We start from the raw sequence: 16,752 nt of genomic DNA on the forward strand, positions 1-16,752 counted from the left end.
AAAGCTACACATCAGGGCTTATATAGCCTTTTCCTGGCTCAGAGAATGTAACAACCTTCTGGACCCACTGGCCAATCAAGAAGTATCTATTGAAAAACAAGCCTCCCACCCCAGGCTCCTGGTGCATTTTAGCCTAGGGGCAGGGAAGATCTTTAAATTTGCATTTCTATTACAGGTGGATAGAATAAGGGAGTAAAAAGGACAAAAGGGAAACTCATAGCAAGTGGTCTCTATTTTCTCATTAAAGGATGAGGTGAGATCCTCAGTTGAGAAGGGAGGGGTTCTGTGGGAGGTTTAAGGAGAGACAAAATGGTCTGGAATAGCTGCTGTGGGATGGGAAAGAGAAGCAATTGGAGGTGGTAAAATGGATTGCCTTGCACTAGCAACGGCCAACTGACGTTAACATAAACTGTTAGTGAACTCAATCTGCAAGCCTTAGGATTTCCTTCAGCTCTGTTCAGGAGCATATGAGTAGGAAGGAAGGAAATAGAAGGTGGGAGTAATCCAGGGTTGGGTTTTGGCAAGACATGACTGTCGACAGGGCAATGGGGCAAAGGATTCAAGAGTAAAGGACAATGTAGAGTTGAACTGGTTAATTATAAAGTTGAGATTGGGAAGGGCGGTAAGTGAAAGTCAGAACAAGGTTGTTGACCTGGGAAGGTACTGAGGGGTGAAAGCATAGTCACAGTGATGGTGAACTGGTTCAGGAAGAGTAAGGCAGGAATGAATGGTAGGAGGTTACGATCAGATAAAGGAATTTTATAGCATCCTTAAGAAATAGGTCTCATAGAAGGACCAGCAGGTCAAGTTTTATGATTTGTGAGTGATAGCTGCCTCTTTCTCCTTGCCCTGGCCCCTTCTTAGCCCCACTTTTTCCTTTCCATCACAGCCCTAACTACTTTATTGTTCTCTCTGAGCATCTCTCTTTTCTTTTTTAGAACTGGCTGGACCCTTCCAAGGAAATCAAGAAGCAGATACGTAGTGAGTAGAACAAAGACCGAAGATTTGTGGTGGGGCAGGTGGAGTGTTGTTGGTAATGATGATGATAATAATGATAAATGACAGTGATACCCCCATTTAAAATTTGCAGCACTTTCTATATACTTTTTCATTTGATCTTCACAAGCAATATCAATATGCAATAGATTTCAATATCCCCTTTTTAAAGATGAGGAAAGTGAAGCTCAGAGAGGTTGTAAGTGACTTGCCTGTAGTCCCATGATTGATACATTTCAGATCTGAAACTTCAGGATCTAAACTCAGGTTTTCCTTACTCTCTAATCACCAAATTCCAGTGGTAGATGTGTGGGGAGGTCCAAAGATGGGGCAGGGTTTATCCTTGGCACCTTGAGTAGATGAACTATAGGCTCCTGGCTACACTCAGCCAGCCAGGTTACCTAGCTATTTAATGGAACTTCACATCCATTTTCTCACTTGGTAATTGGACCATCCACCCAGAGAAACAGGTCTTAAGATAGGGACTGGAGATCTGAGCCCTAGAGAGGTAAAAGGACTTATTCAACTTCACATAACTCATTTTAATGGCAGAGCTAGCCCTTCAGTACAAGTTGCAGAGAGATGGAATTAGGCTCAATGTAAAGAAAAACTTTGTGAAAAACAAGGGCTGCTTAAAATAGAAATGTCATCTCAGGACATTATTGAAGTCAGCAAACATTTATCAGACACCTGTTTTGCACAAAAATTGTTTTAAGTGCTGGGGATATAAAGATGCTAATAGTCTCTGTCCTAAAAAGGAGTCTACCTTCCATTTGAGGGATGTGATATATACTCAGATAAATAAATGAAAGATAATTTGCAGTGGGGTAGGGTGGGGGGGGGAAAGAATTAACAACTGGAAGGGATCAGGGAAGCCTTTATAGAGAGGTAGCACCGAAACTGAACTTTGGAGGGTCATAATTTTGAAAGTCAGAGATGAGGAAGGAGTGCATGCAGAACATCTGCAGAGGTCCAGAGGTGGGATATGATGGAAGGCTGTTAAGGCTGGGTGACAGCTGGTCATTCAGTTTGGCTGGAACCTAAATTTCTAAAGGAGAGTAATGTAAAATGGAATGGTGGGTGGAGCCAGATTATAGAGGGCTTTAAAAACCAGGCTGAGCAGTTTGCATTTTATCTTAAAGGCAATAGGGAGCCACTGAAGATTTTTGAGCAGAGGAATCATATGGTCAAGATAGCCTTTTGGCAGCTGGGTAGAGAGTAGATTACAAATGAGAGCAACTGGAAACAGAAATGCTAATGAGAAAATCTTTATAATATATTATATGCTATAATGATAATAATTTTCACTGCATATTTCCATTGGACTAGAATTATTTACCATATTTCATATAACCTTAACTTTAAATAGCATGTTCATTATTCGTGCTAATGTATAATACTAATCGTACTGTAATACCAAGGAGAGAAATGAGGGCTTAAGTAGTAAGTAGTAGTATGAGTGGAAAGAAATGAATGGATATCCATTCATATGAAGGTAGAATTAATAAGACTTGGTGATCAATTGGATATGAGTGATTGTAAGTTGTCCATCTGTGTGACTTAAGAGGATCTTGGAACCCTTCACAGAAATAGGAAATTTTGGGAGAAGAGTAGGTTTTTGTGGGGAGCTTAGGGGAGGAAATAAGGAGTTCTATTTTGAACATGTTGAGCTTACGATGCCAATGGGGTATCTTGGAGGATCTGTCTAGCAAGCTGGTAGGGATGAATCTGTAGTTGAGAAAAGACATGAAGGCTAGATTAGTGGCCTCTATGGTCCTTTCTCACTCTAAAGTTTTATGATACAAATTTGGTTGTCAGATATGTAGAGAGTCAATGAAATCACCAAGGGAAAGAGAGTGTAGGGAAGGGAAGAAAGAGAACTCAGGACTGAATCTTGGGAGAACCAATGGTTAAGGGGTAAGACTGGGAGATTGATGATGATATAACAGAGGGCAACCACATAGGTAGTTAGAGAATTAGAGAGGGTTGAATTGTGGAATCCAAGGGAGCAGAGTATCCAGAAAGGAAGAGGTGGTTACCAATGTTCCTCCTGCTGCTCAGACCCTTGGGGTCAACAGGGCCGCTACAGGGGTCCAGACCAGTCAGTCTTTCTGGAACTAGAGAATCTAGCAGGGTTTTGGGCTCATTCTGAATGAGAGCTCTCCTTGCCTGACCCTATATAGAAGAGGGGGATAACAGTTGTCACAGGGTAGGAACCCTTCCCCTTCACTACTCTCCCCCTACTCCCTTGAAGTCCTGATAGAACCTTTACTCTGAAGCTAGGAGATAATACCCAACTCCTGACTGTCCTGCTAACTGGCTGTGAGACCCTGGGTAAGTCTTATCTCTGCTTTAGCTTCCTCCTCTGTAAAATGAGACAGTTGGACTTGACCAGCCTCTAAGGTCCTTTCTAGCTGGAAAGAGCATTGGTTTTGGAGTCAGGACTTGGGTTCAAATTATGGCTCTGCCACTGACTGCCTTTGTCACTTTGGGCAGGTGACTTAACCTCTTCACCTGTAAAATGAGAGGGTTAAACTGGATGACCTCCAAGGTCACTTCCAGCTCTAGAACTATAATCCTAGCTGTGGTATTCTATGATTCTATGAATTCTAGTTTACTTCAAGGGTCACTCTTTCAACCAGGTCTGTTTTCTTGTCATCTTCCCAATTCTACATAGAGGAATACAGGGAAACATTCCTGGTTAATTGAAGGCACTTTTGACCTAGATTCTGTCTGATCAAGCTTTGTGTGTAACACAGATTCAGATGCCACATTCGAAAAAAGCTTTAGTCTGGGGATCAGTCCTGAGTTCAAATCCTACTTCCATCCCTTCTACCAAATAGGAATGATACTGTATAAATCAGTTCACTTCTGTGAGATTCAGCTCCCTCATCTATAAAATTCAGATAGCCATGCTTGCTTCCTGCCTCTTTGGATTATGGTGAGTAAAGTGCTTTGCAGATTTTAAGACACTATCGAAGCGAGAACTCTCATTATTATCTTTATTATGCGGAGGCAGGAGAGACTCTGGTTCCACCAGGGAGAAATCAAAGTCATTCTTAAAGCACAGACTGCCAGAGGCTTAGACATTATCATCTGGCCTAGTTTCTTATTTTATAGAAGACAGAGGCCCAAAGATGGTAAGATATTTGCCCAAGGTCGCATTGTAAATTGGGGAAGTTGGAATTAAAACTCAGGTCTTCTTATTCTGTCTTGCAGGGGTGGGGAGCTGGCAACCTTGAGGCCACATGTGTCCTTCTAGGTCCTCAGTGTGGCCCCTTGACTGAATTGTGAAGTTTGGATTCACACTTGAGGTCCTAGAGGGCCACATGTGGCCTCAAGGCTGCTGGTTCCCCACCCCTGGCTAGTGCTATACCACTACATGGCACAGGATAGAGGCTGATAGTAAAAATAGCCCCAAATGTAGTGTTAGAAGATATGTATTCAATTCCTATCTCAACTATTTATTGGTGTGACCCTGGACAAGTCATTTCCTTTCCCTGGGCCTTAGTTTCTCTGTAATTATTGGTCAAGATGATCTCTAAGACTCCTTCTGACTAGAATATTCTATGAATCTGTAGTCTCAGAAAGAACCCCCTTACCTCAGAGGGAGTTGCCATGTTGTGGGGGCTAGGCCAGACTCTTTGGACAGATGGGGCGAGGGAGGCCCTTCTGGGTGAGAGGGGATGGGTAGGCTTGGTGGCAAAATGCCTGTGCCCTCTTTTCTCTCCACCTTTAGCTTCTTAGTCTATGGAGAGATAAGCCCCCTAGCTCCCTACTCCTTTGGCTAGGAAACTGTAGCTGAGCCTGTTTCCATGACAACTGGGAGACAGGCAGGAGATGTTAGCTATCACTCATGGATGGGGGTTGGGGGAGTTTGGAAGGATTGTTCTTTTTGGTTCCTATGGTCCAAAGAGATTTATTAGGGCCTGTCTATAGGTCCCACCTGGGGCTCCTAGCTACTCTGGAGACGTTCCAATCCATCTTAGAAAACATAACAGTTCAAAAATGTCTGGGCTGGAGTGCAAGACACAACAACAGAGAATCAGTTTTTGATCCTGAGCTGTAAGAGGGAGCTGCTGCAGGGAGATGCAGAAATCAGAGATGGTTTCTTGGAGGAGGCAGGATTCAGAGTCTTAGAATTAGAAGGGACCTTAAAAGTTAACTACTCCACCCTCAAGCATTCCTTCTACAGTGTTCCTAACAATAATAATCATTCACATTTCTTTAACACTTGAAGGTTTACGAAGCATTTTCACCACAAATAACCCAGTAAGGCATATAACATAAGTGGTATTTTTTTTTTTGCTTTTTTTTTTGGAGGGGGGAAGGAAGGGCAATTGGGGTTAAGTGACTTGCCCAAGGTTACATGGCTAGTTTTTGTGTTAAGTGTCTGAGGCTGAATTTGAACTCAGGTCCTCCTGACTCCAGGACCGGTGCTCTATTCACTGCGCCACCTAGCTGCCCCACACAAATGGTATTTTTACAGATGAGGAAACTGAGGCTCAAGAGGAGAATTGATTTGCCCAGTGTCATATAGCAAGTAGGTATCAGAACTGGGATTCAAACCCAGATGTCCTAACTCCAAGGCTAGGACTGTTTCTCTAATACCGTACCATACTAGCGGGTACTCAGGTAGGCTCTGATTGTACATGTCTAGTGATGTGAAACTCACTACCCCCTGGAGCAGTCTGTTTCATCATTGGACAGCTCTGATCATTAGAATGATCTTCTTTATATTGGACTGAAGTATACTTCCACTGCTTCCTCACACTGCTCTCAGGGGCCACATATGTCTCTTCCCTATGACAACCCATCATATACTGTCAGGCTGCAGCTCCATCTCATTTAAGGCTTCTCTTTTCCAGGAAAGGACATCTTTGGTTCCTTCAGCAGGTCCTCCTTCAGCTTGATTTGGTGTCTCCTCCCCATCCTGGTTCCCTTCTCTTTATACACTCCAGCCTATCCCTGTGCGATGTTGAGCAAATACCTCTTGGTCTCAGTTCTCACATCTATAAAATGGGCATAACAAAGTCCTGCCCTGCCTTCCTAATTGGATTGTTGTGACATGATATACATGAGGTCACATTGAAACATTAAAAGCAGGTGTTGTGCATGGAGTGGTATAAGTGTGACTGAGCCATCCACAGTAATGGGGACATTTCTGATCCCTGCTTGTCTCCTCCCTGCAGGTGGCCACTGGAATTTTGCCTTCACAGTCAAATTCTATCCTCCGGATCCAGCCCAGCTCACAGAAGACATCACAAGGTGAGAGGTCAGGTGGTCTTTCTTGGGCAGTTCCAGAGACAACTGGCTGTGAGCAAACCTTTGTTTAAATACATGTGCCCACAGCCTGGACGATGGGTATGCATGGGAGGGGATGCATGTGGCCCTGTGATCTTGTGACCTTGAGTATGTGTGTGCTCACATAGGGACCAATGTGGATGTCAGTTTGTGAAGGTAGAAATGTTCAGAGAAAAGTTACTAGATGAGAGCAAGGCAGGCAGAGGGCAGACTGTTTATGTGGGAGGTACTCATCACAGGGCAACTCGGGCTCAGAATGTCAGAGCTAGAACCTTAGAGAACATCTGGTGTAACCACCTGATTTTATAGTAGAGGTAACATAGCAGCCAGGGAGAGGAAGGGACTTGTCTAAGGTCACACAGCTAGTAAGTATACAAGTCAAGACTCAAACCTAATGTCAAGCCTGGTACTATTGTATGTCTTTAGATAATGACTCATTTACCTTGGCAGGAGATGGGGAGGAGGATAGGGGCCAGAGGGACATCAAGGGAATTGGAGTAAGAGGGTTCCTGGGAAATAAATCATCTGGCCACAGCCCCATCTGCTCCCTGGTCACTCTAGGTCTCAGTTTTCCCATTTGTAAGTGAGAGCCGTACTGAGTTATATCTATGGTACCATTCCAACTTCAGTTCCTATGATCTTCAAGCCAGACTTGCCCCTCCTGACCTTGGGGAACCACATGGACCCATAGGATCATCCATTTAGAACTGGAGATACCTTAGCAGTCCTTGAGTCCAGACCCTCCTCACACTTAAGGAAACTAAGACTCAGAGGCTAGTTGATTTGCCCAGAGTCACACAGCTAAGTAAGTGTCTGACCCTGAACTTTAGGTTTCAGAGATACAGATACAATACTTGGCCAGTGTGCTGAGAACAGTGCTGATGGCTCCCCTCAGGTTCATTTGCTGACCTTATAACAGGCTCAGAGACATTGGCAAGACAGCATCACAAATGACACTGGAGTCATTCTACATCAGCTCATTATCCCCTGTGAAAGTAACCACCATAGGGGCAGCTAGGTGGTGCAGTGAATAGAGCATCGGCCCTGGAGTCAGGAGGACCTGAGTTCAAATCCGGCCTCAGACACTTAACACAAAAACCAGTTGTGTGACCTCGGGCAAGTCACTTAACCCCAATTGCCCTCCAAAAAACAAACAAACAAAAAAGAAAGTAACCACCATGGCCTTGACTTGGGCCATACCACCTTCAGAATCACTTGTCCCAACCTGAGGATACCAGCAATGTTGTTTGGTCTCTGGGCCCCCAGAGACTATGGTGCTAGTATCTTGGGGGCAGCTAGTTGACAAATTGGATTAAGTACTAGATTCAGAGTGAGTAAGACCTGAGTTTGAATTCTGCCTCACATATCTGCTAGGTGAGTGATTCTGGGCAAGTCATTTAAGCCTTCTCAACCTCAGTTTCTCCATCTGTAAAATGGGGATAATAATAGCACCTACTTCCCAGGGTTGTTGTGATGATCGAATGATATAAAATGTGGAAAGCACTTTGCAAATCTTAAAGCACTATGTAAATGCTAGCTATTTTTTTTTTTTACTATTATTAGCACCTCACGTATGGAGCTTGGATAGGTGACATTGATACATCACTTTAAGTTTTGCCAAGCAATTTAGATGCATTATCTCATTTGATCCTCAGAACAACTCTGTGCAGCAGGTGCTATTATCCTCCATTTGCAGATGAAGATGTTGAGGTTAAGTAGTTTGCTCAGATACAATGCCAATAAGGGTCTGGGATGGGATTTGAATCCAAACCATCTCAACTTTAAGTCCAGTGCTCTAGCCCACTGTGTCATGTTGACATCAATATAGCACTTGAAGGTTTGCAAATCACTTGGTGGCCATTTTCCCATTTAATCCACTGAAGAATTTTGATTGATTTTTGTCTTCCAGGCACTAAGCCCTTCTGGGTAAGGAACCATTAGGGACCAGAGGAGGTCCTGGTACAAATGAGCAAGTGTGGAGTATAGGAGATGTACTGGTTGGAGGTGATTAAGAGAGACTAGAAATGTGGTGTGGTAGAAAGTGTCCTGAACATGGCGTCAGGAGAACAGCACTATATCAGATCCTGAGTAAATCTCTTTCCCTCTCTGGGTCTCACCTAGAAATGAAAAGTTCAGGGAAGATATTCCCTCTGATCTCTTCCAGCTATAATATTCTATGTCCCTGAGGTAGTTAGGAGGCCCTGGGTAGTGAGTGAAGACATGGCCTTCTGACTGGACTTAAATGGACTTGACCTTCCTTGGCCCTTATAGTCCATCTGGCTGTGTCTGGGATTATCCTGGGAGGCACCTAGAAGGCCGCCTTCACCCTAGAATATCCCATGCCATGGGCTTGTTACTTAGAGCCCCCCCTGTCCTGAAACTCTGTGCAAGGACGCTACACTTCCATAGCACACTCTTCCTGCTGCCTACAGATACTACCTGTGTCTGCAGCTGAGGGCAGACATCATCACCGGCCGGCTGCCCTGCTCCTTTGTCACACATGCGTTGCTGGGCTCCTACGCCGTTCAGGCCGAGCTAGGAGACTTTGATGCTGAGGAACACGTGGGCAACTATGTCAGTGAGCTCCGCTTTGCCCCCAACCAGACCAAAGAGCTGGAGGAGAGAATCATGGAGCTGCACAAGACTTATAGGTAAGCCTGCCATAGCCCACTCCCACCTGGGAGCCTGGGGAGCCATGCTCTCTGCTTTTGCTCTATTAGTTACCTGGCCTCAGACCTGGGGAAGGCTGTGGAATAATAAAACATCTGAGTTAGAAGTGACCTCAGCAATGAGGCCCGGAGAGGCAAGGAACACACAACCAGTAAGCATCAGGGCTGGTATTCAAACCCAGGCCCTCTGACTCCCACGTTCAATGCTCTCTGCACTATACTATTTGCTTCTCTCTAATTACCTCTCTCTCTTACCTTCTTTATCCCCCTTACTTCCTTTCTCATTTCTCCTCTCTTCTCCTAGGACTAGGAAGATAATGACATCGTGCTCTGTGCCTGTACTAATCTATTTCCTTACCTTATGCAGGAATTCCCTCTAGAAGAGATCATGGGTTCTGAATCTTTTTTGTGTGTGCTGTAGGCCCCTTTGGCAGTGTGTTGAAGAGTGGAGGAATCCTTGATTCTTTCTTTCTTTTTTATTTTTTTGTTCTTTGGAGGGCAACTGGGGTTAAGTGACTTGCCCAAGGTCACATGGCTAGTTTTTGTGTTAAGTGTCTGAGGCTGGATTTGAACTCAGGTTCTCCTGACTTCAGGGCCAGTGCTCTATTCACTGCACCACCTAGCCACCCAAGATTATTTCTTAATATAAAAAAAGTATCATAGACTCCTTTCAACCTTATCTTTTTTTGGAGAGGAAATTCTTAGTTTTAGCCAAATCCTAGTGGAGATGCTACTAAAAAATACCATCACCATGGACCACATGGCATTGGACTTTTCCACTTGATTCATTTATATACCTTTTCACAGATTCCTTCATCAGTTTCTATAGTTGTCAGTGTCTTCTACATCTGCCAAAATCATGTTTAAGGAAAAGCTAGGTAGTACAATGGGTAGAGCACCGGCCCTGAAATCAAGAGGACCTGAGTTCAAATGTGGTCTCAGACACTGACTGGCTGTGTGACCCTGTGCAAATCACTTAACCTAGATTGCCCCCCCCCCCCCCAAAAAAAGCTGAGTTTAAGCATAGCTTAGAAGATTAATCTACATTGTCTACCGTGTTTCAAATATATCTCCTTTTGCTTCTTTCACTGAATTCTTTATGCTCGTAATTTCTTATGGTGTAGGAATATTCTATTACATTCATGTGCCATAATTTATTCAGCAGTTCTCCAAGCATTGGGCATATATAAAGATTTACATGAATACAACTACAGGATCATTTTTACGTAAATAAAAAACCAAAATAATTAAAGAATGATTCTAGATCTATGGCTAGGTCCTGCTAATGTCCCAAATTTTAGATTTAGTGCTATGCCAAACAACTTGATGTAAATATACAAAATACTAAAATTCATTTAGAGGAATAAAAGGTCAAGAATTTCAAGGAATATAATGACAAGAAGAGAGGCCATGTGGTATTAGTACACAGAGAGCTAACTTTAAAGACAGGAAGACTCAAAGTTCAAGATTCATCTTCGACACATATTGACTATGTGACCTTGGGCAGGTCATTTAACTTTTTTCCTATTATTTAAAAATTTAATTTTATTTTTAATTTGTGAAATAAAATAAGCATTTCCATAACACAATATAATAAAAAAAAGATAATTGCACATGAAACTGCAAATCTATTATGCACAACTTTCTATTCTATTAAGTTATCATATAAATGCCTTTTTTTCTTCCTCCCCCCCCACCCGAGATGGATACCATTAGAAATAAGTAGGTATATGTACAGAAAATTATTCTATACATCTATTTATCAGTTCTTTCTCTGGATGCAGATAGCATCTTTTCTCATTATGTCCTTTATTTTTAATTTGTATATTTATAGTAGTCAAAATGACTTAGTCATTCAAAGTACTCCAGGCACCTAACTCTAAGATTGTAAATTGCAGAGAAGGTGCCAGTCTACACTGATAGAGGGAGTTCCCTAATCTGGGAGTTTCCTGTATCATTGAAGCCCTAGGTCTAATCCCTATCCCTAGAATTACAAAAAGGAATGAGTAAGGGAGGCTTAGTGTTATTAGATCTTATGAGAAAGCAGTCATTATAATAGCTCTCATGCTGCATTTCAAAAGCAGAAAAGTTAATAGATGGAGCAGACTAAAATAGCAAGACTTAGGAACAAATACCAGTGGCAGTCTAGTGTCTGATAAAGCCAAGAATGAGCCCCAGGTGAAGTGACTCCATTCAAAGAGAACCTCTGGAAAAAAGGGGAAGCAGTCTGGTAGAGAGTACATTTTGATCAGCATCTTATGTCTATACCACAAAGGATTCAAATAGATAAAGTCAGTATAAAACTTAGGGGAGAAGGAAAGAGATTTTTAATAGTTGTGGAGAGGGGAAAAATTAGTAACCACATATGGGATAAAAGAGATCCTAAAAGTCAAAGTAGACAGTCATAAAAGTTTAAAGCACTTTTATATAAATTGTTGTAGCCACAACCAGGGGAACAGATACAGATTGATTAAAAGAATCTTTCATTTAATAACTGATACAAATTTGATATACAAATTCACAAAAATAGTAGACAAATAAATATTCCAAGGGTAGGAACAGTTTTCCAAAGAAGAAACAGAAACTACCAGTTACCATCTCAAAAAAATCCAAATGATCTTGGAAATGAAACCCTAAAGTGTCCCCTTATAGCTACCAAGCTGATACATATGTTTTTAAAAAATATAAAAACTCATTATTGGAGAGGTTATGGGAAGAGACAGATATGTAAGAACATTGCTAGAGGATGTGTAAATCAGTTCACCCCTTCCAGAAAACAGTTTGCAGTTATGCAGGAATATGACTAAATTATTCTTACCCTGTGACCCCGAAAATCCATTTCTGGGACTTAGGAAGTTATTGACAAGCAAAGGCCTATATGTGCCAAGGTGTTCATGGTAACATTATTTGTGTTAACGAAAAAGGTGAAAGAAAAACATGCAGCATATCTATTCTTTTCTTTGAAAAAACTTGATATCTTTTGTTTTGACATCATACTCATTTCCCAGTATATTCCGTTTTCTTATCCCTCCTCCCACAAAACCATCTCTTATAACAAAGAAGAAAAAAGGAAAAAAATCCTTAAAACTAACCAACAATTCAGCATTCTATGCACATCTATAGTCTCTCCACCTCTGCAAAGAAGGGGGTGGGTGGAGTGTTCTCATCTCATCTTTAGGGCTAAGCCTGATTGTCATAATTACCCAGCCTTCAGTTTGGGTATTTTTGTTATTATTCTTCCCACTTACATTGTTGCAAGTGTTGTGTAAGCAGTCCTGATTATTAAGGGCTTAACTTCTTCCATAGGGTGAGGTTTTTTCCTTTTAAGGTATACACATTACTCTTAGACCTGTCCCCTGTGGCCAAGCTGTACAAATGTGAGTTTCTTATGTATGATACCCCTTCAGATATTTGAAGACAGCTATCCTGGGTCCCTGGGGTTTTTTCTTTTCCAAAATAAGCTTCCTTTAGTTTCTTCAGCCATTCCTCATATGACATGGCCCCCAGGCCACTGCCCATCTTGGTTATGCTCTTCTGGCTACGTTTCATTCAGACTGTCAGTGTACTTTGTGAACTGTAGCCCCAGAGCTGAGCACAACACTCCAGGTGTGGACTAGATTGATACCTCTCTTAGGCTCTGGCCTTTCCCGGCTCACTGTGTACCCTCTTTCCCCACAGGGGCATGACTCCTGGAGAAGCTGAAATCCACTTCCTTGAGAATGCCAAGAAGCTGTCCATGTATGGAGTGGACCTACATCATGCCAAGGTATCCACTGAAGGCTGGGTAATGAGGTACTCACTATTTGGGCTTGGGAATCAGTGCCCCAGAACTCGCCTGACCAATCCAGTCATCAGGAAGGAGTTAATCTTCTCCTGTGACAGTATTTTTCATAGACAGAGAAAACTAAGATTTAGTTTCTGCCCTCTATGGTAGATGTCAATGGTACAGACAGTCAAGGTTGCAGGATTTCATGGAGACCTACTGAGCTTAATGGGACCAGAGGAGGCTTTCTGGAGGGGATGTCATTTGAGTAGGATTTAGATAAGCAGAGGGGGAGAGAGTGAGCAAAGGCAGTGAGGCTGAAACATGGAGGATTTGCTTCAGAGGGAACCCACCTGGAATTCCGGAGTCATGGAGGGAATTTAGTGGGAGATGTGACTGGAAATCTAGATTGCAGCTAGAGTGCTAAGCCAAGAAATTTGGACTTGATTCTGTAGGCAATTGGAAACAATTGAAAGATTCTGAGCAGGAGAATGATGTGAAAAGAACTGGGCTTTAGAAAACTCAATAAGGCAGAATGAACAGGATGACTTAGCAACTAGAAGCAGGGAGAGTGTTTAGAAGGTTGGTATAATGGTCTGGATGAGAAGGAAAGGGGACTGGCTTTCTGACTTAGGTAGGGTTAGACTGGCCCTCTTACTAAGTTGGACTCAGCCCTCTTCTGTTGGAATTGGCTTCAGGGTGTGCTTAGTGTTTCTTCTTGTTTGACGTATATGCTCTGAATGGATGATAAACCTAGGTCTTCATATTCTGAGGTACAAATGGTTCCTTTACATATAAGCACCTTCCCAGGTACTGCTTATGGAACAGATGCCTGCCACATGGTATGTCCTGTGAACTTTGGCCTTGCTCCTTTAGAGCCAGAGGTACCTTCTGCCTGGTACCTTGGGCCTCCCCCAATAGGATTTTGGATAAGAGGATCCCCAACAGGCTGCCTCTAATTCTGTAGGTATCTCTGGGGCAGATAGAGACAGATCATCCTAGGCTCAGGCTGGAGTCTCCAGGCATAGCTTATACCCAAAGCACCCTATATCTGTATGGCCCAGGACCTTATGGCTGGTCTCCCTTACCCCCTTCCCACCTAACTGCTACTTTCTTACCTCCCTTTTCCTTCTCTCCTCTCTTTTCTCCTCCCCTAGGACTCAGAAGGTATTGACATCATGCTCGGAGTCTGTGCTAACGGCCTGTTGATCTACAGAGACCGTCTACGGATCAACCGATTTGCCTGGCCCAAGATCCTTAAGATTTCCTATAAAAGGAGTAATTTCTACATCAAGATACGTCCAGGGGAGGTGAGTTTTCTTTACCTTTGACTCTAGTTCATGAAATCTGGTGTAGGAGAGACCTCAGAGGGCACCACAGCCTCCCTAATAGGTAGTCATCTGGCCTCTTCTTAAGGATCTCTATGGCTGGAGAACTCACTATTCATGAGTCCTTCCAACTTTTGACCCAGATGTAGTTGTTAGAGTTTTTGCTTAAGTCCATCTGAAATCTGCCTTTCTGCAATTTACACGTTGTGTGCTTAATTCTTCCCTTCAAGACCAAGCAGAAGTGTAACCCCACCTTGTTCTTGATGTCCCTTCAGATACTTGAAGATAATGATCGAGTTCCCCATCCTTTCCCCTTTTCTTCTCCAGGTTAAAGTTCGCTAGATCCTTTCCCTGAAAGGAATAGTAGAGAAGATTCCTTAGAGAAAGTAGGCCCTAGAAGCATAGGGTCAGAGTTTGGCTAAGTGGAGAGAGAAGACTTGGGGGGAAGGAGGGTCTGATAAGGGAAAAAAAGGGTGGGGAGAGTGGGTCAGGGCCATGCCACTCATCCTCCCTTCCCTGGTGTCCTAGTATGAGCAGTTTGAGAGTACCATCGGCTTTAAGCTCCCCAACCACCGGTCAGCTAAGAGACTTTGGAAGGTCTGCATTGAGCATCACACGTTCTTCAGGTGAGCAGGACATAACTGGGCAGGGCAGGGCAAGATGGGGCAAATGCAACCAAGACTTTGGTAGATCCAGGAAAGGGCCTCTTGCCCCCCAGACATCCCCGCTCACCTAGCACACATGGAAGTTCCTCCCTTTGCCTCCTCCCTTATACTGATTCAGGGAAACAGCCAATTGAACTTGGGAGTTGGGAGGTCCAGGTTCATTTCCTGGCTCTGCTGTTGACCTTGGACATATTTCTTCTCCCTTTTTGGACCTCAATTTCCTTCCTTCTAAATGAAGAGGCTAGACTAAATCAATGCTTAATAGACTCATTTGACTGTAGAACATTGGGTAATAGCAGAGCTTAAAATATATTCATGCACACTTACAAGCTGGTTCACAAGGGCTTGGGAGTTTAGTTCTCCCCTATGTGACCTTGGAAGAATCAGGAAAATTCTGGGGTGAAATAGAAGAAATTTGACCCAGTTTCCATCAAGTTATATTTTTGGATATTCACATAATTTCATGTTTAATATTTGACAGAATATTGTTAGTATTAAAATTGTATTCTGGGAGCACCATTTCCCTCAAATGGGTTTAGGAAAAGCTAGGCTAAAGAATTCTGCTAAAGTTCCGCTCCAGCCAAGAGGTTTTAGGATTAAGTGTCTGCTGGATACAGAGCACTGAGCTCTTTATTGCATGAAAGACAAAATTTAGAGAAGGTTTGATTCTTCCTTTTATGGAACTTTTTAGGACTTTATAGATACAGGCACAGGTAACTAGAATATAACAAGATAGCATGTACTTTCTCTTTGTAACTTTAGGCTCTTCTTGTGATCCTTGTACCCTCCCAACCCTAACCCATGTTCCCAATACAGGCTAGTATCTCCTGAGCCTCCACCCAAGGGCTTCCTGGTGATGGGCTCCAAGTTCCGATACAGTGGGAGGACACAGGCACAGACCCGGCAGGCCAGTGCCCTCATTGACAGGCCTGCACCCTTCTTTGAGAGATCCTCCAGCAAACGGTACACCATGTCCCGAAGCCTCGATGGAGGTATGCCCCAAATTTGGGAGGCACTTGGGCATCTGAATGAAGGGTGGGTAGTCAGTCAATGGTACCAGCCTAACCCAAGAATGATTCCATTGCTCCTCATCTATGCATTAGAGCATATTATAGCCTTTTGGGTTTGGGAAGCTTTTTGGCCACCTGGGGGCCTCTGTTCAAAAGTAAATGCCTCTGGGACAGGTTATCAAGTGATTGACACCCAAAGTCAAGACCCATGAGGGGTCTGAGACTGAATCTCAAAGCAATCTTAGTGGTTCTAAGAGGCATTCCTGGCATGGGGAATGGCCTGTGCAGAGGCATGATGACGAATGATGAAAATCTTTTTTACTGCAAATAGGCTCATTTGGCTGGAACATAGAATGTATACTAGGGAGCAATGTATGATCAGCTGGAAATATATAGGCTGGCGCAATGGGGAGGGTAGAGTTGGAGAGGAATAATATAGATGGATATGAGGGAGATAGATGGGTGTGGTGACCAAAGAAAGTAATTTTGGTCTAGGCTAGGGGTTCTTGGGGAAGCTAGGTAGCACAGTGGGTAGAGTGCTGGGCCTGGAATCAGAAACACCTGAATTCAAATCTGGCCTCAGATACTTCCTGGCTCTGTGACCCTGGGCAAGTCACTCAACCCTGTTTGCCTCAGTTTCCTCATCTGTAAAATGAACTGGAGAAGGAAATGGCAAACCACCCCACTATCTTTGTCAAGAAAATTCCAAATTGGGTCACAAAGAGCTGGACATAGCCAAACAACAATAATAACAAAGGGATTCTTGAACTATCTCATGCCATGGACCCCTTTGGCAAGCTGGTAAAGCCTATAGCCTCCTCCCCATTTTTTAGTGACTAGGACTTTTTATCTTGTCTACCTGGAGGTGCAGCAGTCACTCACAGGCCTGATTCCACTGCTGACTGGCCTGGAAACTTTGACCTGCTCCTGTTCTAACCTAGGCTGGTTGGCCCCTCCTTAGGTAGCCTGATCCCTGTGCTACACCCTTCCAGGCTGGGGACTTAACCATATTGGTGC

The 16,752-nt window shown here is 43.3% G+C and overlaps 1 protein-coding gene across 8 annotated transcripts in view; it reads left to right on the forward strand.

The window, feature by feature from the left end:
• Positions 1–16,752, forward strand: part of EPB41L1 (erythrocyte membrane protein band 4.1 like 1) — a 104,419-nt gene that overhangs the window by 52,219 nt on the left and 35,448 nt on the right. For all 8 annotated transcript variants that reach the window (XM_069077631.1, XM_069077633.1, XM_069077636.1 and 5 more), the window contains exons 5-11: positions 939–981; positions 6,189–6,264; positions 8,733–8,951; positions 12,648–12,735; positions 13,890–14,042; positions 14,589–14,686; positions 15,542–15,717. In XM_069077631.1, coding sequence (XP_068933732.1) covers positions 939–981; positions 6,189–6,264; positions 8,733–8,951; positions 12,648–12,735; positions 13,890–14,042; positions 14,589–14,686; positions 15,542–15,717 — 853 coding nt within the window. The remainder of the gene's footprint in view (positions 1–938; positions 982–6,188; positions 6,265–8,732; positions 8,952–12,647; positions 12,736–13,889; positions 14,043–14,588; positions 14,687–15,541; positions 15,718–16,752) is intronic.

Source organism: Petaurus breviceps, unplaced genomic scaffold (genome assembly GCF_028583685.1).
Source record: "Petaurus breviceps papuanus isolate PSGF00001 unplaced genomic scaffold, PetGlider_PUasm1.0 90994, whole genome shotgun sequence".
In the NCBI taxonomy this organism is placed as follows: Eukaryota; Metazoa; Chordata; class Mammalia; order Diprotodontia; family Petauridae; genus Petaurus; species Petaurus breviceps.